Source organism: Lagopus leucura, unplaced genomic scaffold, assembly GCF_019238085.1.
Source record: "Lagopus leucura isolate 7727_CA_CO unplaced genomic scaffold, USGS_WTPT01 Super-Scaffold_1, whole genome shotgun sequence".
Taxonomy (NCBI): domain Eukaryota; kingdom Metazoa; phylum Chordata; class Aves; order Galliformes; family Phasianidae; genus Lagopus; species Lagopus leucura.
Window position 1 is genome coordinate 9,226,992 of NW_024962250.1, and position 26,058 is coordinate 9,253,049.

At 40.7% G+C, this 26,058-nt stretch overlaps 2 protein-coding genes across 12 annotated transcripts in view; one reads left to right on the top strand and one right to left on the bottom strand.

The window, feature by feature from the left end:
* Positions 1–6,318, top strand: part of MIDEAS (mitotic deacetylase associated SANT domain protein) — a 53,524-nt gene extending 47,206 nt beyond the window's left edge. For 8 of the 10 annotated variants that reach the window (XM_042872399.1, XM_042872391.1, XM_042872408.1 and 5 more), the window contains 5 exons: positions 910–998; positions 2,147–2,296; positions 2,508–2,690; positions 2,974–3,173; positions 4,166–6,318. In XM_042872399.1, coding sequence (XP_042728333.1) covers positions 910–998; positions 2,147–2,296; positions 2,508–2,690; positions 2,974–3,173; positions 4,166–4,388 — 845 coding nt within the window. In that variant the 3' untranslated portion in view covers positions 4,389–6,318. Of the gene's footprint in view, positions 1–909; positions 999–2,146; positions 2,297–2,507; positions 2,691–2,973; positions 3,178–4,165 lie in introns of those variants that run through there. The other 2 variants (XM_042872453.1, XM_042872462.1) reach the window with 2 other exon arrangements.
* Positions 6,319–11,401: 5,083 nt separating this feature from the next.
* On the bottom strand, positions 11,402–25,952 carry DNAL1 (dynein axonemal light chain 1). Of its 2 annotated transcripts, none has more exons than XM_042872484.1 (8): positions 25,900–25,952; positions 23,538–23,576; positions 20,544–20,653; positions 20,025–20,080; positions 17,955–18,010; positions 16,923–17,049; positions 16,378–16,470; positions 11,402–15,882 (listed from the first exon to the last, which is right to left on the bottom strand). In XM_042872484.1, exons 1-8 carry the CDS (start codon positions 25,900–25,902, stop codon positions 15,836–15,838), a joined length of 531 nt encoding a protein of 176 aa, XP_042728418.1. In that variant the 5' UTR covers positions 25,903–25,952; the 3' UTR covers positions 11,402–15,835. The 2 variants fall into 2 exon arrangements, with proteins under 2 accessions (XP_042728418.1, XP_042728408.1); XM_042872474.1 differs by having other exon boundaries at positions 11,403–15,882; positions 16,378–16,524; positions 25,900–25,951.
* Between the last annotated feature and the right edge of the window lie 106 nt (positions 25,953–26,058).

Sequence of the window (26,058 nt, forward strand, 5' to 3'; positions counted from 1 at the left end):
TTCATAAAGGAAAGACTGTGGCAACCTTGGGGTCACAGCCTCTTTGGCATGGATTTCCATACGGTGGGGTTAAGAAGGGGGTATGAGGGAGGAGGTCTGAAGCTTGCTGAAGAAAGCTAGGAGGTGAAGAGCTCAGCCAACTGTTGATACCTGTCGTTGTTCCTGTGAAATGTACATGCCGTAAACTGTCTTTTTAGTGTCATACCTAATTAGGAATTGTCAGGCTGTGTGACACTAGTGAAGTTCAGTGATCTAGGGTGACCCTAGCTGCTTGAGAGTCCTGATGCAAAGTGGGAGAGAGACATTTTAGACCTGCTGCCAGAAAGTAAAGAAATTGCATTTATACATTATTACACATTGCTACTGTAATGCTGTTGCTTTGGCATATCTATAAGGGAGGAGGAGATTCTGGAATGTTTGTTATTGGAGGCAGGTATGATAGAATACTGACATATTTAGGATGTTATAAATTGTCAGAGTACAGTTTGCTGCTACATCTCATCTGCTATTGTGGATTTCTGCTGAAAGAGAAGTTCCTGTTCTCCTCCCCCTACCATTTTTCTTTTATCAAATGTAACGACTGGGCCATCACAGAGTGTGTCTGTTAAGCTTGCTGTTTTGTTGGAAAATATTGTAGTTATTCTAATTAGCTGGTTTTAGCAAGCTAAACTGAGTTAACCTGGAGGGATGAATACTAGATCTAAAATGAAGTGATCAGAGAAGGGCCAAAGCGAAACAGTAAGGGATGGGTTAACACCAGCCTGTAGTTATGTAGGATTAGGTGCAAAGTGAGACTGTACCCTTCTATGTGTGCATTCCTTTTATTTATTTAAAGGGAATTTTAAGAAAAAGTACATAGAGTTAACATTTGAAATTGCAAGGACTTAGTAGCAACTTTTTTATCTACAGGATCAGACAGTTGGAAAGTTGCTGAAAAGAAGCTTTTCAACAAAGGCATTGCAATCTACAAGAAGGATTTTTTCTTAGTCCAAAAGCTGGTGAGTGTTTTAGTGTTGCTGTTTTTTAATGGCAATGATATCTTCTAATGTTTGAACATTTAATACACAAGATTAAATCCTGATTTTTTTTTCTGAAACCTCAATATTAAGCACTCAGAAGATGTTGTAGAAATGTTATAATCTAGCACAGCACAATCTCACCAGAGATGGCTAGAACAACAGTGGTTGGATTGGGTTGGCTTTTTTTTTTTTTTTTTTGCTGTTGTTGTTTACTCAACCCTTGTACTTTCTGCATTGCTTCCATTAGTCCACACAGTGCAGATATCGCTTCCACGGGGCATATTTATAGAGTGCTGGTAATGTTCCAGTACAGCTTAAAGGGCTTGCTTATAAAACTAAATAGAAACACATCCTTGTTGCTGATGAAAAGGACCAAAGAAGGATACGTGAATGATGCATCCTTTTGTGCTGTTTGCTGTTACATTGATATTTAAAATGATCGTTTGTATGTGTTTTCCATGAGGTGTGACACCTCAGTGGGAGGGAAGCACTTGAAGGACTGAGAGCATAGAATTGGGAGCTGCATTTGTTTTCTCTGAATAAAACATCCAAAATGCATTTAAGTTGTAAAAGCCCAGAAATTAAGAATATACTTCCAAACTTTCAAAATAGTCCCTGATAGAGAATACGTAGATGGTCATAGATCTGTACTGATAATTGTCTATTGCTACATGTGTATGAAATGCATGTGGCCAAAATGGGAAAGTGCTGCAAACCTTCCTTTCCATTTTTGGAACGGTATTCTGCTCTGGTCTTCTCCGAAGTGCTGCTGTAAAATAAAACTCCCATAAAACTGAAAGGCTGCTCTCAAGCCTGACAGCTCAATTGGAATGTTTCAGGGGCTAAGAAGTGCAATAAACAAAGTGCCAGGTTTCGTCACCTTTACATTGGCCAGCTTTTCTTTGGGAAGCTGGTCTTGCATTCCTCAAAATGAATAGCATTGGTGGTAAGGAATGAGCTGTAGGCTGGGGTGGGCAGACAGAAGAAGAGAACATGGGAAACAAGGGTTTAAGAGCAGTTGTAGTGGGATTAAGACACAAAGTGTATTTATTGCACCCTTAGTGATTGTTTATAAGCCTTCTTAAAATCATGTAATCTATTGTACTTTTATGTTTTCCAAACACCAGATAAAAACCAAGACAGTGGCTCAGTGTGTGGAATTCTACTACACGTACAAGAAACAAGTGAAAATAGGTCGGAATGGGACCTTAATTTTTGGGGACATAGATGTTGCTCATGAAAAGTCTGCGCGAGATGAAGCTGAAGTTGACATCAAGGTAATTTCTTAAATTTCTCTCCTCTCTCTTGGGCTATGGCGCTAAGTTTGATTTTGTGTGCTGTCTTGTTTGGTAGTAGAGTCAGGACCAAAAACAGGCTGGCCAGTGCAGAGTTCAGACTTATGAGCTTATAAGGTTATATGTCCTGTGTCACATAATGACATTTACTTGCAGACACCAAGGTTAACAGTTCCTTTATCTTCTGGTAAAGAGTTCCCACAGGTTTGCACGTGTTCTTCCTCTCAGAAGGGACTTTTTCAGTGAAGAACAGGGGCACTTGGAAGATGAAGAAGAGGAGGAAGAGGAGGCAGAGGAAGGGTTTGATAACAGAAAGAAGAGCACGCTCCTTCTCAAAGATGAACAGACACTACAAGATGATTTAATAGTAAGTGCTGTAAGTGCATGTTGTGCTTTTTATACTACCTTCACTCTGCAAGTAGTTTAGAAAATACGAGGTCAACAGTTCAAGGTTTAAAAGTCTCTGCCTTTTTCCAGAACAAGGGCTGGGCTGAGGTAGTTTAGAGTGTTGCTGGTAACAAGACTGTGTGCCATTCTGGAAGAGCTGAGATGAGTAAGGCAGGGAAACCCAAGTTAATTATTTATAGTTGATGTATACATAGGACCACAGTGAGAAGTGGGTTTTGGTTTGTTTGCCTTACATTTCCCTCTCTCCAAAGGCCAATGATGCCAATATAAGGAGTCGAGAGGCAACTGTTACAGGCAGAATTGGAAGAAGGCCGAGGGAGACGACCATGAAGCCTCGAAAGCTTATTCCTGCTCCCGTGCAGAGAAGGCGGCGAAAACACAAGATAAAATCAGATGTTACCAGTAAAATCCAGAACACAGAAAACACATTTCCATGTAAAAAGTGTGGCAGGTAAGAGAACTTAGCTTCCAGCAGTAGTTGTGGAATTGCAGTGGGGCAGGCTGGAGAGACTGGCAATAATTTTAATGAACCCTACTTAATCTTGCAAATAAGGGGTTTTTACGTTGTTTTTTTGTTTGTTTTTAACAATTTATGGCTTTGAGATGTCTTTCATATCAGACGTATATTGATATTGAGATACTTCTACTTGGCTAATTACCTTCTGGCCATTCTTCAAATAGCATGAGACACTGCCTGCATTGCAGTGGTGTGTAGTATTTGGATGGCAAGAAAATGAGATCTCCATCTAGTTGTATCACAAGGGCTGTTAACAAATTGTTGCTATGTCTGGGACTTAGCTGATCCTGAAAAGGTATATTGTCGCTGTGTCCTCAGAGAGCACACTGTACTGGAAAGGTTAGAGCTGTTAGAAGGCAGATGGGTAAGACTTGACCCTGGCTGCTGGCAGAGAAGGAGCAGGCAAGGGTTTGTAAACCTGTCTTGTGACATTAGATGTCAATTCAAAATAGTTAATGGTGAGCAATAGAGGGATAGATCATGGTAGCGTAGAATTGGGAGGAAAAAGCTCAAATGTTTCCAGTTGTGTGCATAAGTGTCTGGAATGGCAACTGACTGTTGACTTCCATGTTTATTGTTGTTTTTTTTTTTTGTGGTGTAGGGGGAATGGCTAAAAAGTGGGGCCCTGTTGTGTTAAGCAGCCACACGTGTGCTTCATATGCCAGTGTTGCCTCTGAATTTAGAAAATATATTAAGAAACAAAGCAAGTATCTCAAGGATGCTCAGGATCTTCTGCTAGTACTTCAACCAGTGCACTGGCACATGCTGAGGCAGAAGTGGTGTTTGCTGTACATGTTTTGTTGCAGTACCAACATGCTGAAGCTCACAAACTTGAGGGTTTGTGAGCTATGGAAAGCTCTTTCAGTGAATTAATGGAGGAGAAAGCTGTAAGTGAGACCTATGCTAATGCACCTCTATTTCCTCAGGGTGTTCTACAAGGTGAAGAGCCGCAGTGCTCACATGAAGAGCCATGCGGAGCAGGAGAAGAAGGCAGCTGCACTGAAGCAGCAAGAGAGAGAGGCGGCAGCAGCAGCAGAGGCGGCAGCAGCAGCAGCCCACAGCCAGGCCCAGCAGGAAGAAAGCAGTGAGAGTGGGGAAAGCAGCAGTGGAAGCAGCAGTGGGAGCTCGGATGAAGATGGAGAAATATAGCAGTGAGCTAGAAATGGAGGGAGTAGCAAGGCTGGACCTATCACCCTCTCAGTGGTTTCACGTTTTTTTGCTTGCGCTTTTCTGACCTGAACCATCAGGTCTCAGTTTCAGTGCTGCAGCCTCCTTGTGCCACACGTTCCACTTCATCTTGCCAGTACTGACCAAACCAGAGTGGCAGACAAGAAGATTTTTTTCAGCTTGGATTTAAAAAAAAAAAAAAAGATTTCTATTTATAATTGTATCTGAGGTACACAATTAAGCAACGTCACCTGCAGTGGAAGTAAGTTCTGTTGGGTCAGTATGACCTCTCTTCTTGTTCTTGTCAGAAATTATGATAACAAGATTCTTGGATATAATGGTTTCCAGACCAGAGTTAGAAAATGGTGCTCTGCTCTGTGGTGACTGTATCCAGTTACTGTGATACTGGTGATTTCTAGATGCTTTCTTTCTTAGCAAGTTATTCTTCCTGTTACACTTTCCTGCCTTTCTAAACATTTATTCTGGCTGCCAGCAAGTTTTGTGGAAAGATGGTGTGTGGTTTTGGCCTCTGTTTCACAAAAATGCAAAGTGGGATGAGCAAGATGTGCTTCCTCATTCTGAGAGGAAGTTTTATTTTTTCAACGAACCCTGAGGTGGTTTTCTTTCATGCTATTAAGAACTCAGCAATGGGTGTAAGGTATCCTGAGGGATTTAAGTTGTCACAGGCCTTGTGGGTTTGTCTCCTAGTGGAAAACAAAATAGTTAGCCTTTGATTAACTTCTTGGAAGGTAGTCTGGGTTTCACAAGTGCAATTTGAAATGAAAACTGTTGGGTTTGACTTTGGTTAAAGGGGAGCAAGTTTGTTTTGTGAAAGTGAATATGGACCTTGTCTGCGTGTTAGACTGTGTGCATCCCAGAGATGGGAGGAATGAACTCTCATCTCTATCAAGCTCCTTAAATCTCCCTGTGAATGGCTCTTACCTCTCAGCACATCCGTTTATTTCCTGTGGCAGCCTTCATTTATCTTCTGAAACTGTTGCCATTGAGAGCTTATATTTGTGGGGCCCTTGTTTTCCAAATACTTCCTGTCAGACAGTATGTGACTGCATATGCAGGAGGCTTTTCACTTCCACGCAAGTGGCTGGGCAGCCATGCCTGCTGTGTTATCCACTGTCGCCCCTTCGGCTGACTGAAATGCTGACTTTTCCTTCACAACTGACATGTACTAATGGCAAAAAAAAAAAAAAGTCTAGCCACCAAAAGCCTGCTGGTAAATGAAAGTTAAGAAGATGCAAAAGGAGTCCTGGTGACATAAACTGCACGGGATTGGTCTGTGCATCTTTATAGCCCACTTCATCATTACTTCATAAAGATGTAGAGAATCAGATCACTTCCTTGCTCTCACAGTCGATCTGTCTCAGCTCCCTGTTCTGGCTCCTTCAGTGCAGTGTGTGGAGGCAGCAATTTCTGGGTGCCAATAGTGCGTTGCATCCCATGCATGCTGCTCCTGTGGTGCATGGCCAAGCAGAGATCTGGGTGGGTTACTGCACATGAAGTGTGCTTATTTTTTTTTTTAATGATTTTTTTTTTGTTTATTTGGCTCTTCAGGCTGCTAGATGAGTTTCAGGTAGTGTATCTACTTGTCAAGTTGCCAATGGAAAACGGATCTGACTTAGCATGCCATCTGGTCCTCTTTTCCTGCTCCAGGTAGTTTTATGCAATCATGGTCATGCTGTCCAAGTCTGGGAGGCTGTGTATTTTACCATATTTTCTTGTCATACATATGCCTTTTTATAGACTTAACAGAAACAGTTACTACTCTTAAAACTAGTAGCATTATCATAAGGACTGCACTTTTTTTCCAGTGTTGACAATTCTGCCCATCTGCATTTGATTTCCTACCAATGCTGTATTTCCATTCCTAATAAAACCAGGTGATCCTGTCAGTATATTGGAATGACTACTGCATGTCCCTGGGTCTTGCTGACAAGACTATGGAAGCAGATGGCATGTCACAAACTACTACAATCCGTTCATAAACTGCAAAGAACTGAAAGCTACTTATCGTTAAAGAGAAGCTTATGTGTATTGGTCTTCCTACTAAGATTTTCAGTGTTATTATCTTTTTCCTTTTGTAAATTGGAGAAAAAGCTTGTCTGCCGCTATCCTGGGGCCCTCAGTGAGAGCTGAAGCTTTAGCACTGGCTGTGCCAGGACAGCCAGTGAAGCAACTGAAACTCACGGTTCACTTCTACTGCTGGGATTAATTCCAGTGTAAAGTGATGATGCAGTTAAAATTCTGAAGTATGTTTCTGGAAAGTTGCCAGTAGTTTCCAGATCCTGAGACCTGCAGGGCAGAGCATCAGCTCAGAAACATGCAGGGCTTGTGGAAAAAAAAATAAATTATATATATGTAAGGGGTTTAAAATAATGTAGATGCTGTTGTAATGAATGCATTTCCTGGAGTACTGATCTCAGCTGCAGTATGATGTACAGTTACTTAAAAAATCTGGGAAGTCCTGGAAGGACAGAATGAAGAAATAGAGATAGAGGTGGAAATGGCACACATTGAGAAACAAGGTAAAAAATGAAGATTGTTGAGGTTGAAGAAGAAGTCTGCCTAAACCTGATAACTAAAATAAGGGTAATGAAACTATTTTAGGAAATGCTTTCACTATCTGTGGTAAAATAAAAATCAACTATTTAATCCTTTAAAAAACAAAAACAAAAAAAAACAACCAACAACGTATTGTTCATATCAGGACAAACCAATGGCTCGCTTCATGTCTTGTTTCAGACAGTGATCAGGAGCAGTTGTTTAGGGAAAAAATGAGGGAAAGTGCAGAACAGCAGTGTAGTCCCAGCTAGAAAATGGGGTGATGAACTAGAAGAAGAATTTCATGTCCTCCCAGAAAACAGATGCACCGTTTGTAGTTGTGAGCTGTTCTCTGCATGGACAGGAAGTTCACACGTACCTCTGTTTTACCATAGCACTCTGTGTAACACTGCCATTTCTCCCAGTACTTTTAGTTTCTTCAAGTACGCTGGTTTAACAATGAGCCAACACTTAGCAGTGGCCCTCAGCAATTTTCAAGGTGACTGTACTTTTAGATACTGCATAGCAAATTACAGTGGCAGATGACTAACAGGTGAAATCCAATGCAAAGATTTAAAGAGTAAATCGTGTTATTGCTTTAAGTACCAATGTAATCTTTCTAGGCATGATAATGTTTTAAGGCAAGCATTATTACTGTGTCCTAAAAGGGCAGATCTACTGATTCTGTCTGCTTTAGGCAATCAATAAGTTGTTTTGCCTCTTAAGAAGTGTAAGCAATTGAGGTGCTAAGAAAAAATAAGAAATTGTCTTTAATTGCACTGAAACTATGTATTTGTTACACACCAAATCCAGTACTGATGATTTCTCTCCCACTCTGCTGCAGCAGCAGAGAACAGCAAGATGTTACAGAGAGGCCTGTTGATGGAAGAAAATCTGAGCAGGGCTTTTTCTGAGGATAGCGTGGCTGCTACAAGCATGGGTTAGTGGGGCTGACCAAAAGCAGTTAGGTATTACAAGTAAGTGGCAACAAATGTGTTGCTGTATTGCTGGTAGCCACCAGAAAACCTCTTCTGTCATGATAATGAGCGAAAATGTTTCTCTAAGTGTCTTAGTTAAAAACAAGCAGCACTAAACCTGCTGCCCACCTGCTTACAGAAGCAGTTTGGAGAGTACCTGGCATCTGAATTGGATCATGCCAACTAGCAAAGCGTGGCAGAGTTGTTTCCAAAAGCAAACAAACAAATACAGAAAATAACTGGGAAAAAGATAATCCCCCATCTGCTGTGGACAAAGCGTTTAAAGTGAATTTGTCTGATCTGGAATGAATTACAGTATTGTGCGTAGGGGAAAATTACTTAAGTGGCTCTTCACTGCAGCACAGTGTTAATTTAAGGCTGTGTTATTCCAATGATGATTTAAAAAAAAAAATCAGTCTGTTCTGATGTTCTGACAACTTGTCCACTCGAAAGTCCTGTGCAGATTATTTTCTGTTTGAAAGCACTTTCACAGAACTCAATTCTCGCTACTCTTGCTGTTAATCTAGAAAAAAGTGCTGTGCACTCCCAAGTGGAGTTGGAAAAGGAGCATGTCTCTTTGTGTTAGCTGTCCTTTGTCTGGGAACAAATAGAAGATAAGGGCTGCAGCTCTGTAGCTGCGTGCTGATAATTTGTCCCTTACAGTGCAAGGTGAGACTGCAGATTGTCGTACAACTCACAGTGGCTGCTGTATTTCCAAGCCATCGCCCAGCTGGATCTCGATGCCAGCTCCAGGTGTTGCAGAGATGCTGTGAGAGATTGGGCTAGTGGTCACGTTTTGCTCTGGTTCTGTGTTTTTTGCCTTTCTGCCTGTGTAGTCTGCCCTTTACAGATAGATTCATTCAGCCTTTCAGATTTGTGCTCTGCATGGGATAGCATCTCCATTTTATAAGATGCTGTATATATAACTACTAGGTAAAGCATGCACTCGTGATGCATATCTGATATAGCTACAGGTGTTCTGCTGTCTGGCTGCAAGAGCAACTCTGCATTTTAATGTATTGGATGTTTTTCCATGTAAAATTGGAGCGGCTTAGCTGAATAGGCTGCAGTACCCTGGAGAACTCACTTCTGTAAGCTGGAGGCCCCAGAACAGCTGCACAGACAGCTAGGCCAGGCAGGATGGCAGCTGCTTTGAAGGCAGGGAGAAGAGAGACATTCTGAAACTTAAAGGTAACCCATCTGTTACTCCCAAACTAGTGATGGAATTCATGGAGTCTGGATTAGCTAACAAAACTTCTCATTTCACAAAGCTGACACTTCACGGTGTTTCTCATATTTGCAGCAAGCTTATCTTGAAGTCATCATCCAAAAAAAGTGTTTCCTAAACCAGAAAGAGCAAGCTCTCCCTCTCTTAGCTGTTATGCACCGCTTAGTTCTCCCTCAAGGAGCGGTCTTGGAGTCCCTGTGTATTTGTATGCTACGCTAAACAAAATGTGAGTGGGGAGGACTAGAGCTGTATTTGTCTCATCTGCTTTCATACAAAGGCACTTTTAGTCCAGTGATTACCTCTGCCAGAAACCTCGTTCTCAACCACATCTTCCCAGCAAGCATTCTGTGTTTTATCTTCTAATGTATGTCTGAAAGTTTATAAAGCTTTAAGGAGACAAAGAAGCAGCTTCTACAAACTGTTGGATTTTCACAGGAGTGAGTTTCTGTGTAAATTCTTCACTTGGGTTCAGCTGCTTTTCTTGCCCTCGTTCTCTGTGAGGCCAAGTGTTGTGAAGGCAGCCTCTGAGCTTCATCTGAGGAGTTCTCTTCCAGAGAGCAAGATTCCATCAACAGCTGAGCCCAAGAAACACTTCTTGAGAATCAAAAACAACATATATTTTTATAGAAATGTGTATTTTAAAAATCTGTTTCCTGCAGCTTCTCCATATGTATTTTTCCCCTTGTAGTTCAGATTTGATAAAAACTTTTTTGTTGAGTTCATTCTTTTTACGTTGTTTTTAAATTTGTAGTCGAAGCTTTGGTGTACTGTACAGGAGCAGTCAGCCTTTGTAATTACTGTATAAATGCTTTATAATAAAGTATATTACTTTTAGCAAGTGAGCAGACACTTCCTTTTGTGTGTTTGCTGCCTATTGGCACCTTTTAAAAGACTGTTACATGTTAAAAATGTACATATATAAATATATTTACCTGTTGCTGTACAGTTGTGATAGACTGGACTGAATTTATTTTTTGTGTGCTTTTTTTTATAAAATATTAATACACTAAAGGCAATCTTGCTGATGTGATTGTAATGTACTATGTAACTTATTTACTTAATATCCCCTATATATCTAAGAAACCCTTTTATTAAATGAGGTTTAAAAATAGTCTCAGAGGTGAGGGGTTTTTTTTTTGATACGAAGTGGTGGCTGCCAGGCTCAGGCTGGTGGTTTGTTCATACACAGGAGGCAGCTCTGAGTCCTCTTATGAGTCATCTTAAGCAATTCCGCTCTCTGATTGTATTTCCCTCTGTTTTCCACAGCAATTACCAGGACTGTTTCTCAGTATTCTCCTTGAAGATACCCGCCTGCGATGTATTTTAGGTCTTAGGTACAAGAAAGACTCTAGAAAGTATTTGGTGTCTATATAGCTCTGTTTGCTTTACAGAAACACTGGTGGTGTGTCCAACCCAAGCAAGCAGTAAATGAAGACAGATGAATTCTGCTTCTGATGTTACGTAAGCAGCTGCAGAGCTGAGGTGGCATGAAGTGAGTTGGTGCTTGAAGGGTGTGTATTACATCTGAACTTCTGAATAGTTGTAGGTGGGACAGAGGGCAGTACATCCAGGTGAAATACAGCTGGAACTGCTGGGAAAAGAGGTAATGCTTCTTGCTGTTCAGGAATTAAATTGGCTACATGTAGAAACAGTGGTAGGTTATAACTCAAAACCAGTTGTAATTCATATTTTATCATATTTTTCATTCTTAATGTTTAAATATACATGTTAGTGAATACTCTGTTAAGGGCATGTGTCTGTTACCTGGATCTATTTTTTTTTTTTTTAATATAGATATGGTAACATAGCATTGATCTAGCTTATTTCTCTGGTAATAGCTGGATTTCTTGCTGTGGGTTTTTAAACATCAATATCCTTCCCTCCATCCTCGAAGCAAAGCTTCCTTTGTTTTGGAAGCTGGCTGTTTATGCTGTTTATTCACTCCTTCTAACGTGTGGGCATGAAAGTTTTTAAAAGATGCTCCCTTGCAGAGATTGTAGCAATGTGCATTGATAGCTCACTGATCCCCTACAAGCTCTCAGTTAGAAGCTAAGAAGGCATACTCAGAGTAATTTCTCCTTGTTTTTTTAAGCTGACGAACTTGTATTTCCAGGATGTTGGCAAGGATGACAGGAAAAGGATTTAGTCGAGCAGCGTAAGAGCCCCTGCTTCAGCTGACTCCTGCAGATATGGATGTTGATCAGCAGTAGCATGTGAGGAAGTAAGTGGCAGTTATTTAGATGGCAAAGAAAATAATGCACTTGCCTCACTATCACAGCCTATGGGCAAGTGTTACAGGCTGACTGCACTGCACTAAAACTGGGCAAACGAAATTTGGATGATGGAAAATTAACAGTGGTAAGTTTAGGGCAGTTTGGTTTTCATCTTTTTAAAATGGGTAGATCCAAGGTTATTTCATCTACTGAGAGAACTTTATAAAGCACTTCAGTGATTTCTGAGCTCAAATGCATTTTGAGGGAGCAACATTATGAGGAATTTTGCAGTAATTCCCTAGACGTTTGTTTTTTCAATAGGCCTACAGCTATCAGTGCAGGATGATATTCTTATCCCTTTGAGGGTGACTACTGCGGGGTAGAAAGCTTTCTCATTTACATCATTTACATTTTCATGAGTTTTTAAACTACATTTCAGTGGCACTGTTTATTGAAGGCTGAAGTTCCTATTACAGAAGTTCATTAAGCACCAACCTTCTCCTGAGCTGGCTAAATGGAGTTGATTGTGTAATGCTATTCCCAGAGCTTGAATTCAAAGCAAACCTGTGATTTTTGTACTGAAAAAAAGACTTACCCTTATTTAATGTACTTGCAATTTTTTTTACCCCAAATAAAAATAGCAGACTTTTCTCTTAGGAACTAACAACAAATCTGACAACCAGTGTCTGTATTAAAAGACTGAAAAATATTTATGTATCAGATGACAACAATCACAATTAGATCAACATCTGTAAAGCCTAAATTATTTCCTATCCTAAAATATAGAGGCAATAAGAGACAGCATTTCCATACTATAAATACATTGCTCCCTGAGCAGCTAGGAAAAGTTAATGAGAACAAAAATTAATTTATGAAAATTCACCAGAAGCTGAGCCTATTCCATTACACAATAGCCAAAGACTTTTTTTTTATAAAATAGCATTGTTATTTTTAAACAAGTTTCACATAAGTTCATTTATAAATGTAAGCCTAAATAATTTAAACACAGCAACTTTAACAGTTTGGTCATGCTACAAAATTACAGTATACAAAATGTCATCAAAAGTAGATGTTAAAAAGTGCTTTCTTGCTTGAAGATTTTCCTAGATGGATCTACTCTTGTAATTTGAATCAGCTGCTGGTTCTCGGGTCTCTTCTCACATTTTTCCAGCCATTTGAAAGATAACCACTGCATACATCATCTCTTTGAAGAGAGGTCTATGCTAACAAGCAAGTAAAATACCTATTTTCTATCTCTTAATTTAATTGTAGGATATTTCTCTATATAATTAAGTGGATGCTAATCCTCCATAATTTCTGTGGGAAAAGCAGAATTCCACATGGCTTGCAAGTTTTACATGGGTGCTCTTCTCATCCATGAATAATAATGTGCTTAGGACATCATTAGATGTGGTGAGATGTGGAGGCGCAAAGAATAACACAGGAAGAATTCTTTCAGCATCTAACTGCTGCTCAGCCGCTCCCCTGGGCACACAGTCTGATCTCTGATAGTGTATCTGTGACGCAGTGCAGCTCCATCTGCATTGCAAATCAGTTGCTTAAATTCTATCATCTGTATCTTCTACCACATCCAGTGCATAATTTTTAAAGTGCAAATTTTAGAAATTGATTGAAACTTAATTTATTTGGGGCTAGTAAAGTCCATGGGATTTTGATTTGTGCTAGGCAGTAACCCACAATTCATCACATATAACATTAAGCTAAAACTCAGAAAAGGGTTAACTTACATGCAAAGGTTCTGCAGTATGCAGGAGGTTGAAAGGCAAAGGAAAATCTTCTAAGTTTACCTTGCTGCTGCTACAATTGTGCTGAGACTGGATGCCCTGTTCCTTTCAGTAATGACTGCTTTTATTTTCATATTTATAACGTAGTTGCAAAAAAAGAGAACTTGTGCTGTTAATTTGTGAAAAGAGCTGATGCCAACAGCCATATGCTATACCCAGCTCTACCAACGAACAACTGCAATAGTTATTGCTGGACTGATTAATGGTAATTAATCCGTGGAGCCTCAACTTGTCAGTTACAAGAGCCAGGAACCTCTTGGAGGTTCCTCAAGCCTTGGCAACGGAACTATCTCCACCTAGAATGCTAAAATTCTATTCTGTTCTCAGATTGTCCCACAATAGTCAAAGTAGAGTCTTTGCTGTATCTAATGCTGCCTTTGTAAATGTACAGAGTTAGACCATATTTAGATATTACAAAATTAACCAGTAGGATCATGTAGCACTGGACAACATTCTCATCTCTGTCTTGTTTCTTTTGAGGAGCTAATTAACTTATTTAATTAATTTAAGCTATACGTACCATAACTGCACACATTGGTTTTTGAAGGTGCAGGGATTTAAATGCGTTGCCTCTTGGCCAGAATCCATGCATATATTCTGCATATTCTATCCTGAAAACAGCTGCACACACATCTGAAATTGGCTTTTCTAGTTGTTGCTAACATTTGAAGTTCTCACTATAAGCACACTTTAATCACTTCATGCAAGGGCCCAAGCCTATTCCCTGTTGCCCTACCACAAAAGCTGAGGTCAGTGAAGACCATGTGTGCCCATAAGCTAGGTGCTCCTTCAAATCACATCCACTTTTCCAAAGCTGATTGGCTGCACGTGAACTGAGTTGGTTTTAAGAGGTCAACGTGAAATGGTTGTTTGCTGTATAATACTCCCTCCCTGTGTGTTTCTTAATCAGTGCTGCCTTTCCTAACGATAGAGCATAACACTAGAAGGAATTACAAGAGACTACAAAATCTGTAAAATAAATCCAGCTTTGGCCATTGTTCTTCTGACCTTATTTTAAGAAATGGATCTAAATGAAACTCGAGACTTATTTGTATCTGCCAGTTTAAGTTGGAATGCTTAAGCATTTCTCTAAAAATCCCAGAATAACAAGAAAGAATATATTGAAACTAGGCTCTGATTTCCTTGTAATCTTCACACCTTTTACTTAGATATTGATGAGCAATAGAATTATCTTCTACTAAAATTACACCTGGAGCTTGAGATCAATATCGCTGTCGCCTGGGTCCCTTCCACCCTTTTATCCCTGCCCATGACTTTCCAGGATATCAACCCCTGCCACTCTTTCACAAACAAAAGTGGTGTTCTGAACTTCGTCCCTTACATGTCTGCTCTAAAACCTGCAAGCACACTTTTCTAGTTTAAACAAAGATAATGCACTGAATTAGAAGAAAAGCTTAAAAACAATAAAAACAAGCTGCCAAAAAATCCACTTAGCTGAGTTGATCTATTTTCTAAAGGAAGTAGAGAGGAGGGAACATTTTTTGCATCCAACAGTGCAATTATGTCTGTCTTTAGCATTACATACTGCTTTTCACTAAAAATAGTTACCTGCCATATAAGGAGGTTCACTAAAACGGTTAACGTGCAACAGAGCATGTTTAGTACATCTTCAATACTTATTTTCCAATACCCATTTCCCACCTTGTCTCACCTTCCTCAGTAACCACATACACATTTCACTCATCTGTGCTTTAGAAAAAAAAATTAGTATCCCAAACCCTACCTTTTACATCTCAAGCCCAGGTCTCTTGTTCACTGTTTCTGAATTTGTTTCTGAGCCCACTTATAGTTGTATGAAAATTCCAGAGCTGAGAAGGATTATGTCCATCAGTGAGCCAAAACAAGACTGGGAACAGGAACCAGCTGTAGGCCAATAGTCTACTTATTCCAATCAAAATAATTTATAAAAAAGAGAAAAAAAGATACTTTAGTCTCACTGAAACCATGCAAAGAATTCCTACTGCCTCTTTAAAATAAATAACATCATATAAGTTATACATGGCCTTCTAAGCAATGAAGTTATGAGTTCCAATGCAAGAAGCCCAATTCAAAACTTGCAGTCCATAACAAGAGATCATGAGCCCATTACCTTTCTTGTGCGTATGTCCACAACTTCTGGGCCTATTTGGCATAATACTTAAGGGGATGAAAAGGCAAATTCACATACTTAAAATATTAAGGGATTCCCGTAACAGGATTAAACACAACAAAGTCTATAACATAGTTCTAAAATGTAACATTGTTCCTTTAGCAATGGTGTTTCAACTGAATGTTGGCCAGCTGCATCTAACAAGCTAAAATTGCTCTGTTGTAACACAAGAGCGAACAATAAGCACCACTAGTCAGGAATTAGGAATAGCTAGGTATTAGCTCAGGTAAAAGATCTCTCACTAACCAAACAAAAGATGAACTCAACTCCACTGGTCTCTGCAGAAGATGTCAGAAGCTTGACAAAACTGGTGTGCCTGAAGTTTGGTAAGTAACTCTTTGGGTAAGAGACTGTGGAGATAAGCTGGTCTTATAAAACTTGCCCAAAGCTTTTCTTCAAAACAAACGTTTATACAAAAGTTCTATGTGCTGAGCAATCTGGAGATATTTAAATTATTAAACAACCAACGCAAAAGTCTCATCAGTTTCCTCCTTCTTCATCTTCTTCTTGCTTAATAACAAGGATACCTACAAGGAAAAAAAAGAAAAGATCTACAGATTTATGAAGAGATTATGCAAGAGAGTACAGTTAATGGTGATCTGCTTGAAAGCCAATCTGGACTATCAAAACTAGGAAAGAGGCTGTCAGAAAGAGGAAATAATTCTATTTTCCTGCTGCTGTCCAACTCCTGGCTCCACACAGGACCACCCTAAAATGAGAACGTATCTGAGAGCGTTGATGCTTTGCATTTTTTTGATCTCTGGCAAGCTCAGTGCCATGGCCACTTCTCTGGGGAATAGAGTGACATGCTAAAACTATTTGTTTACTATTTGGCTGGTTAATTTCAAGAGTAAAGCCCAACCTGTGGGCTGCACACCACGTGGACAACTTTTCAGAAGATCCTGCAGCTGGTGCACGATTGCACAGATGAGGTTTTGAGGTTACAATTTATTTCCCTGATCTTTCTACTACGCTTGTCACTTCTTGTCACTTAGATCAGTTGCCTTGTGCCCCAAACTTACCATCCAGCTTTTTCAGCTTGGGCACCCGTTTGGTTGCTTCTTCAATCCAGCTGTTCTTCTGATCAGAGGCGTATTTCTCTTGCAGTGGATTGCCTACAAATACCAGATCCTCTAATAATGGCAGCTCTGCCAGTCTCGCAAACTCTGCTGCAGCCACAAATATGAAAACACCAACCAGATTATGAACAAGGAAAGGACATCTGCACCAAACCTTCCTTTCAAACTCCATGCACACATAAATAGCTTGGGATACAAACAGATAGGGATCATTTGGACTTGAACTGGGAACAGGTTAAGGAACAAGTACACATTTCAAAAGAAGTCCAAGCAAGGTGTTTCAAAGAACAAACTCCATTGGGCTTAGAGTTTAAATTCAATTTCCTATTTTTAATTTCTTGCATGAATTATTTAGGGATTCTGTGTACTTCTGCAGGTTTATCAGTAAAACTTAAGCCCCAGGACATGGAGAGCTATTTTTTTAACTTGCTTACTCATGCATTCACCATAATTTGTAGGAAGCTGCAGAATGGACTGGAATGGCTTACCCCAGTCTTTCACCAAATTATTGGACATGTAAAGAACCTTCAGCTTCTTCATTACACGGATACCCCTCAGTTTCTCAATGAAGTTGTACGAAATCCACAGCTCTTCTAGCGTATCTCCAACTGCTTCCTGGAAAATGACAGAGCTACTCAGGTAAGTGAAAGTAAGTCCTCATTCTTCAGACTCTCTTTTCTTCACCCCTGCAGGTCACCTCATGTAAGAAAATACTAAGATCTACTGGTCTTCATTTCCTTTTAAGCAGGTTTCTAGTTAAGTATTACAAATACGCACAGGAACAAGAGCAAAGGATGTGAAATATATTTAGGATGTCAAAAATCACAGTATTAGAACAAGAGAAGGAACAGCAGTTGTTCTTAAGGCATAGGGACAGAGGAGACAAATGTGGCCGTTTGTGCACACAGTGGCTGCTATTCAGCAACTCTTTCATTGGGGTTTTTATGCAGTACTAGGGAATGGTCTGTCTCAAGTGCACGTGTATTTTGGTCGTGTAGGACAAAAGTTGCTTTTATAACTCCCTCAAAAAGAGTGTTTTTATAAACCAGTTATTATAAATCGATTTCATTTTATGCTTAAGAGATAACAGCACCTCTAGAGGTGGCAATAGTTTTAAGCTGGAATATTCTGCAGGAGAAACACACAATACCTGAGAAGGAAGAAAATAATATCTATACTCATTTTTAACAAAGTCAATTGAAAAATATTCTGCTTTAATAGAGATATAATACAAATATAATAAAACTAATCCCATTTTTCCTCCAAGTATTCTTCCTATGCCCAGTAGATTCAGTCCCACCACGATCTTTTCCGCAAAAGCAAACAAACAAACAGACAAAAACTATCTCAATTTTCAGAAATCATAGGAAAGAGAGTAAACATACCATTGTGCCAGAATAAAATCAAAATTTAGGGAACAAAATTCAGCCAAGACTTATAAACATGGGGCAATTATCCCACATCCTGGATAGCGCTCCACTCGGTTAGTAAGGAGTTAATCAAGATTAAGATGCACATACCAATCCATTCAAGTTCTTAATATTATTTCTTCCCAAAGACAAAATCCTCAAATTTTCTGAAACAGATAACAGAAAGTTTCTCATTCATAAGTGATTTCTTAAGTATAAGAAGATGTTATAATTCAGGTAAAACTCCATACTCCTAAAAAACCTACATTCCAAAAAGATTGTCTTAAGAAAGAATGACACAACAGAAATAAAAACTGACGATGACTGGGAGTTGATGCAGAGGATAACCCAGAAATGTGCTCACAAGTACAGAGTTGTTCATTTGTAGGTTACCTACTGAAATTCAGTCCACATAAATACTGAAAAAAACTAGAATTTCATCCTACACCTGAGCTCTGTTGGCTTGCTAGCACTGATTTCACATAGTTCTTACCCTTTCTTTTCCAGGTTAAAAAATAAAATTGTTCTAATCTCATTTCAGTGCTGTATAGAGGTAGCATATAAAGCTGTCAGACTGAAGTCTGATAAGAAATATTTCAGCTTAATTTAGAACCCTGACAAATAAGCTTCTGAAGTGAGCTACTCTTGCTGGAGGTTAGTGTAATATTAGTGTAACTCAAATCTATGACAAAATAGCAGTCTTTCCAGAAAACTCCTTTTCAGTATTCACATAAGCTTTCTTGCAGGTATAAACAAGCAAATAACTAATAACTACAATAACTAACGGTGAGACTAATGAATGTCCCAGTCCAGTAGCAACGGGCTGCAGAGATAGCAATGTAGTGCCTGGAGATTGCTACAGATAAAGATTTGAGGCTGATCTAAAACAGGTAGTTGTATGTTCTATCTCCAGGAATGCAGGGATGAAACCACAACTGGCAGACGTTCTAAAACAGAAAAACTAGTTAGAAAATAGTTAGAATAAAAATAGTTAGAAACTAGTTAGAAACTAGTTAGAAAAAATATGAGGCACAATCAGAATTCTTTTTCTCTTTAAATGCAACAGCTTAACACATGGCCATGGCTCAAAATATGAAAACTCATCATCAGTCACAGTCTAAAGTCAGCTACAGCTAATATTCTCCAGACTATCCCTACAGTTCCCCATCCACAGGAGAGAGACGATCCGGCTACCCTCATTCTCTCTGTGCCACATGTTTAGAAAGTACAAGCCTGCACTAGCTTTAGAAATTCCTAAGAGGTGAGAGGATAGTGACAAACACAAAAATGAAAGACTGCAGAAAACATCACACCTTCAAGTCATTTCTAACTGCCATTATTGTTCTTTAGTGCTCCTCTTCTGAGATATTGTTTTAGAAGCAGTAAGAAGTTCCTCAAGAAATATTTTCACACAATTGAACAGGAATGTAACACTTGCTGCTATCATTTAAATCCTCCTCACATGCATGGATGCTGAGGTGTGGTGCTTTGCACAGAATTACCTACTCAGCATGATGACAATATCACTACGCACACTAATATTAATCTTTTCTATCCGAAAACAGTGCTGGACACTTAAGAGGATTTCTCAGTGTCCTCTTTGCAATGAACAAAAGCAAACATGTAATAATTATTTGATGGTTTTTCATCGCTGTAAGCATCGATTTCTCTCAAGGAAGGCAATAGTAACTGTGGGCTCCTCCCATTCTGTACCTTACAGACCATGAAGTTCCATTTTGTCTCGCCTCCAGATTCCATCCCGGCCCCCAACACTCTGACCTCAGCAACAGACTATGCCACAATTATTACGCTGTTCAACTGCAGACCCTCTCCAACATCAGTGTGGAAATTAGTTGTTAAATCACTCTAGAATCAATTACTGAATATAATAACTCAGTCCCACTGGAGACTACATAGCTACTTCTGCATGGATTTTTTTTTTACTGAGCTTGCACAGCAAAACAACTGCCAAGACTGCACAGAGACACATGCATTAGTATGCTTTTACTGCTAAACATGCATTCTTCAGGAAGACTGATAATTTTAAAGTCGACTGCAACCTTCTAAGAGGAAGAAGTTAAAAAGGATAAGAAAAGTATAAAGCTAGACACACATTACAAATTGTAGTATATTTCCTATCCACAACTAGAAAACAATTATAATCACTGGTTTGTCACTTACTTAGGCTGTTCAAGTTGGCAATTCTTTCAATGCAGTTTGTAGACAATGAAAGCTTCCTTTAAAAGCAAGAACAATCAACTCTCAGAACAAAAGGAATCACTATATTAGAAGAGTTCCACATCTAAACACCACTGCGCTAGACATATCTGTCTGTTCTTCTCTCAAGCATCATGATTTCTGTGACTTTGTTTAGCTTCTAGGAAAGTACCACATGTTCCTAACTTCACATACAGGATGACCTTTGTAAGCACAGCCTTAACAAGTGCACAGAAACTTAGTTCTGAGGCAGTTCTAATTTCTTTTGGAAAGCCCTGACTCTGTCTCTTTTTTTCCTCTGTCTTATTGCCTACACAGACAACACTACATTTTTCTCAGCTAAACAGCAGCTGAACTGACTTGGTACCTAGAGCTAATTAGATAACCTGCATGCCACTACATGTTGCCATTTGGGCACATTAGCCAAATTAGTACAAATAGAAGAGAATGCCTGGTTTCCAATTTGTCTTTAGCTTAACTTACTCGCAGTTAACAAGAGTGGAGAGAGATTCATCCATCTTCTCTACAGGAGGAATCTGGCCGTACAGTTTCACTTCTTTTGCCTCTGAAGCCTTCTGGCCATTTTTTTCTTCCTAAGGAAAAGAGAAGGTAAAGAATATGCTCACTGCACAAAATCTCTAAGAACTGTTGTACTAAAACATTCCTATGAAAGTAATTACTACAGAGGTAATTCCAATATGTTAATAAAAGAAATTACTGAAAAGAGAAAGCATTTTTAATACTGTGCTTCAAGAGCCCTGCTAGTGCAGTATAAAGAGTGGAAGAGTAGCTTAGTTCCAACATACTAAAAGCAGATATACATTAAATACCCTTTTTTTTTTTCTTTTCTTTTCTTTTTTAAATTGGAGTTGCATTTAATCAAATTAATTCAGGTGTCCTCTACTGACAAGAAATTGAGAATAACTGGAGGTCTGAAACTCTGAATCACGGTGAAGACTGACATGTGGGAGCCAGAAGCCTACGTAGCAGAAACACATTCTTAAAATCTCTGACAGAAATCTCCTTTCCTCTTCACTCAGAAAACTCAGAACTCACACCCATCTCGCAGCACAAACTCAGAAGGCAGGGAAGTGCATTCTGGGCGGAAATCTCAACAGCACTTTCCTCAGATCTTCCCTCAGCTTTAACCATTTTTATAGCTCCCACGTATTCCTCCTCCTGAAATGGGAGCTGTGACTGCTGCTCCCCTGAGGTGGCGCTAGCGCTCAGCCTCAAGCCCCTAACTCAGCTCTACCTCCTACAGAACACACATGAAAAGAGAAACTGATCACACTCTTCACAAAAAATGGAAGAAAAAACAACAACAACAAACAGTGTAGGACAGAAAGGAGAGAGCTCTGAGTCTGGACTGATAATATTCCACCTTTGAATCAAAGGCCAATTAGAAATCAGAGAAATTGCAGTGTAAAGTAATAAATCCTGATAGTTCACAGAATTCTCTAAACAAACAAAAAAATCCCTTCTAGTTAGTCATTAGAAAGGAGTGGAAGATTTCACGCTTCAGAGAGTACATTAGAAGACAGATTTTCTATTTACAACTAAAGTTGGTGACTTTCTAGATTAAATACTTTATAGAGTTCAGAGATTTGGAAGAATTGTCATAACTGCAGCATTTGGGTGTGTTTATTAAAAAAATACACCCTGTGAAATCTTTTAAAATTCCAAAGTGATGGTAATTATCCACTCAAGACTTGGACCGAGTATCTTTTTCAGCAGTAACACCAGTTGTGACAGCTGCTTCCCTGACAGCACAAAGGGAACGCTCTGTCGATTCACTCGGCACTCAGTGGGAAGACTGGAGCTCTGTTAACAAAGGGGAAATCTGTTCTGTTTTCAAAACAAGGAGTCTTGTTTTCTCCCCCATTTTTATGCAGCTAATGAAAAGTGAGAGAGCTGAGGTCAGTTTTCTATCTTTACTTGAGAAGAAAATGAATTGCTTCCCAGAAACATGTAAGAATAGCACAGCACACAAGATCAGACATCATTTTGTCTTACGTGCCCAAAATACTTCAGGCAACTTAATTTAATAGAGCATTATTATGTTGCCATGTTTCACTAAAAATTCCAACCTCTGTCCAAATTCAGTACGATAGGATTTTTATTCATAATTAGCAATTTAGTAAACAAGTGCGCCACATGTTTTGCTAGAATATGGTGAACTGCTCAAACTGAGTCACTACACAAACTTGAAACTTCAATTTCCTTTGCTAACGACAAGGACAACCGTGCATCTATCTGCATTTAGCCTTGGCTTATAATCTTACAGTCACCTTAAACCAACAGACAAAATTACATTATCTCTTAAAACAGGACAGAGAGGGAGCCCCTAACATGGCCTGTGGTGGAGAGTGTGCAGCTGAAGAAAGAAGATTCTTCCAGGCTGCAACCCACCTCTGAAACAAACCTCAGATGGAATACCACCATAAGCACTGAGAAACCACGGGTAGAAGAGCACTTTTTTTAAGCACAGGCTACCTGGTTGCCAAGTTAAAGTTGCTTTGATTTAATTCATTTCGTTCTGACTGTAGAACACAGGTAAACCATTATGCCAAAGGGAAGAAATACATCTGGAATGCAACACAACAGCAGATCCAATGTTATAAATCACACGGACACACATTAGTAGCAGGACAGGGAAAATTTTCCTCCTCCAAAACAACATGAACAGAACAGCACACTCAGCACTTTGTAGTTAACATAAATGGAAACTCGCTGACATGGATCTACTGCTCCTGAGAGACACGTGACAAAGGAGCAAATGTGAAATAAATCTTTAACAGAAAACATGAAGTTCAGGTTTTGGAGGGCAGAAAGAGTGAGAGAGGAGAAGGAAAAGCACTTTAAAAAAAACCTCAGCTCATATCTCTAGGAATAGAAACATCTGTAAGCTGTTGTATTCTCACCAAGGGAGCAAGAGTGGAGTTCGTGGGTGAAAATAAAAATAAATGTGAAAGACTGAAGGTACTAAATGATGACTGTATTAAAACAGTACTTTAAAAACAAGAAAGAAGCTCAGCTTTGCACGGTGCACAATGTGAGGGACAGCACTACCTGCCAATACAGAAGGTTCACTGACTTCAGTACAGTCAGTATTTCATATTTGTTCACCCTGTGGGAAGAACCGTACTCAGGTAAAATGCACAGGGCATAATGCAACATACAGCACCTCCAACTTTAAATTTCTTTGTAGCCTCAGGCCTTCTATCAATGCATATTCAGCAGAATACGGTGAGAGAGCAAAACAGGCTCATCTTTACCAGACATATCAATTTAGCAAGACCACACAGAAAATCCAACAGAACTGATTATTATTCGATAATAGGAATAGAATTTTTACTCTGTGAAACTTCTAGCAGACATCTGTTAGAGTAAGCCTGAAAAAAAAGAAAATTAAATATAGTAAAAATCCATGCCACTGAGTACTGCAAAGCAGCTAGATACTGTTTTATTACTTACCCATTTGGCTAGAGCTTCTTTGATAGTTGTTGCTTTTGCCTAAAACAAACAAATTAAAATGAATGTTCATTGCAAATTTTCAACTGGCTTCTTCACTTCTCCCCTTTTTCTTTTCCTGTCCTGCTTTTCCCCTCTCTTCCACCACTTCCCTGCAGGATCTTCCTCTAGCTGATGCTCGGAAGCTACGACTCCTAGAGTGGCTCTTCATTTTATTTTGGGGAACTCGGAAGCATTTTCAGAAGTAATAAGCTGGACTTCTGAGAGCACATTATTCTACTGACTTTATTCTCTTGCCCAGCTTGGAGCATAATCTGGGCACTGTCACCTCTGACAGTGAAATTCAACTGAATTCAAGGGCATTAGAAATTACTGCACTGAAAAATGTGGTCTGACACTCTTATGAAAACACACTATCACTGTGCATTAGTAATCTCCTGCTCATCTGTGAATAGACAGAATGATAAAGCCTGTTAGAATTCACTGGGGAAAAGAAGATACCTCTTACCAAAAAATTAAGAGCAATCTGAAATGTGTATATTTCTTTTTTTTCTAACAATTTTGTCATCAAATCACGTAACATGAACACATATGTTATCAGTTAAAAACAATCTGAGTGCTCCTGTAGGAGGCTCTTCAAGGTTTGACTCACTGAGCAACCTTTAGGTGCCACTAACTTTCAACTTTTCTGCCTCACATCAGTCCCATTACAACCAGATGGCAATATCCATAACAGTAGTATGAAGAGAAACTGATATATCCTGAACACATTCAAAGACATTTTTCAAGTTAAAAAGGCTCCAGAGACCGACATCCCACCAGCACTGACCAACAGCCTCCTTCCTAGCAAGCCAGTGTAGCACAACCACACATGGCAGCTTTTCTGGTCATCAGATCCCCTCAAAAATGGGAGAGGGAAGGAAAAAAGGAAAAAAAAAGAAAAAGAAACATAGCTAAGAAACTACTGCCAAAAATCTCAGGGGAATTCACCCCAGGTCACAGAGCTTTAATACCAGATACTTTAGACCACTGAAAGTTCTGGACTCAGTGGTAAAAGACCCATGATAGCTGCCAAGAGAACAGCTACAGGCACAGAATGCCCAGCGACACTTATACTCATCCAGACCAAGGACTTTGAGCTTCATCTTGTCTGTCCCACACAGCAGCCAGCTCCAGGCCCAGCTGCAGACAGGGGGTGAACTTCTGCCACAACACAGCCTCCTTGGCGCCTGCTGCAAGCCAACCCAAGTGATCACCTCTTGCTCGGAACACAACCCCAGCTCCTGCTCCAGCAGTCTTCCTGAGACTCCAATTAGCAGCCATAGCAGTGTGACAGCTAAGCCAAGTGGCTTCTAGTTGTTTCTTTTTTCAGATGGGAAGTTTCCAGCACTTTTCCACAGTTCTGCTAGCTCACTGTTGCACTATTTGAGGCCATGGCCTCAGTCCCTCACAGAGCCTCCTGCTGTCCCAGCTCCAGGCATAAAACCAGACCAGATTTAAAGCGGAGAACCAGGTGCACACAGAAACAATCAGCACAGGGCTTATCAAGAGAACGTGTGCCAATGACTTTGTATTGCTCTTTGAAGCGCACTGGAAATTTCCCTAGATAAGCAGCCTCCTGCGGCAGAAGGCACTATGGCTGATGGGGAAGCCTCCCTCGGAAGGCTGCTTTCGGAGTCCCCAGATGGATACTGAACAACCTGCTGCAGGAATGGAGGTGAAAGAAAGTCACACAGCCTCAAGAGCCATCAGAGGCTGAAGCGGACACCTGAGACATCGCCATCAGGGCTCCAGGAACAAGAAATATAACATCTTAGCAGAAAACAAATGTATTTAAGCTATAATGGTTGAAATATTCTTCTTCCCACAAAGAGGTCTTTTGCGCACGGGGCGTACCGACACCAAGCATTTACAAACTTCGGTCCCGCCAAGACACCGGCGAGGCGCTGCCTTCGCTTGCATCCATTTTTCGGCAGTCAGGAGCGGGTCGGAGCCGCCCGGCAGGAGAAAGCAGGCCCGTCCGTGCGGCACCGCAGACGCCGCCGCCCCACAGCCGAACGCCGGGAGCACCTCTCACGCGGCGGCACCGCAGCATCCGCGGGCGGGATTCCTCCGCTCCCGCCGCCGCGAAGCCTCCCGGAGCCCCGCTTCCCAGGGCACGGCGAGGCCGCACCGCCCGTCCCACGCGAGCACCGCTTGGGGACGGCGCCGAGGGACCGCCACCGCCCTGCCTCGCTCGCTCTCGGCCCGGAGCGGGGCCCCCCGCCGCCGCGTCTCGGGGACGCCCCAGCACCGTCTCCCCAAGCCGCCGGCCTTCCCCGCGCGCGCGGCCCTCCTCCCCCCGCCCGGCTCTGACGGGACCCACCATCGCCGTCGCTACCGTCGACGCTCCGGTTGCTAGGGCACGGCCGTCTCCCGCGCATGCGCGGCGCCGCGGACGCGTCGGGGCCGAGGGGCCGAGCAAGGAGGCCGCGCCTGGCGACCGCGGAGCTCCGCCGCCGCGCGCGGGCCCGGCCCGGAAGTC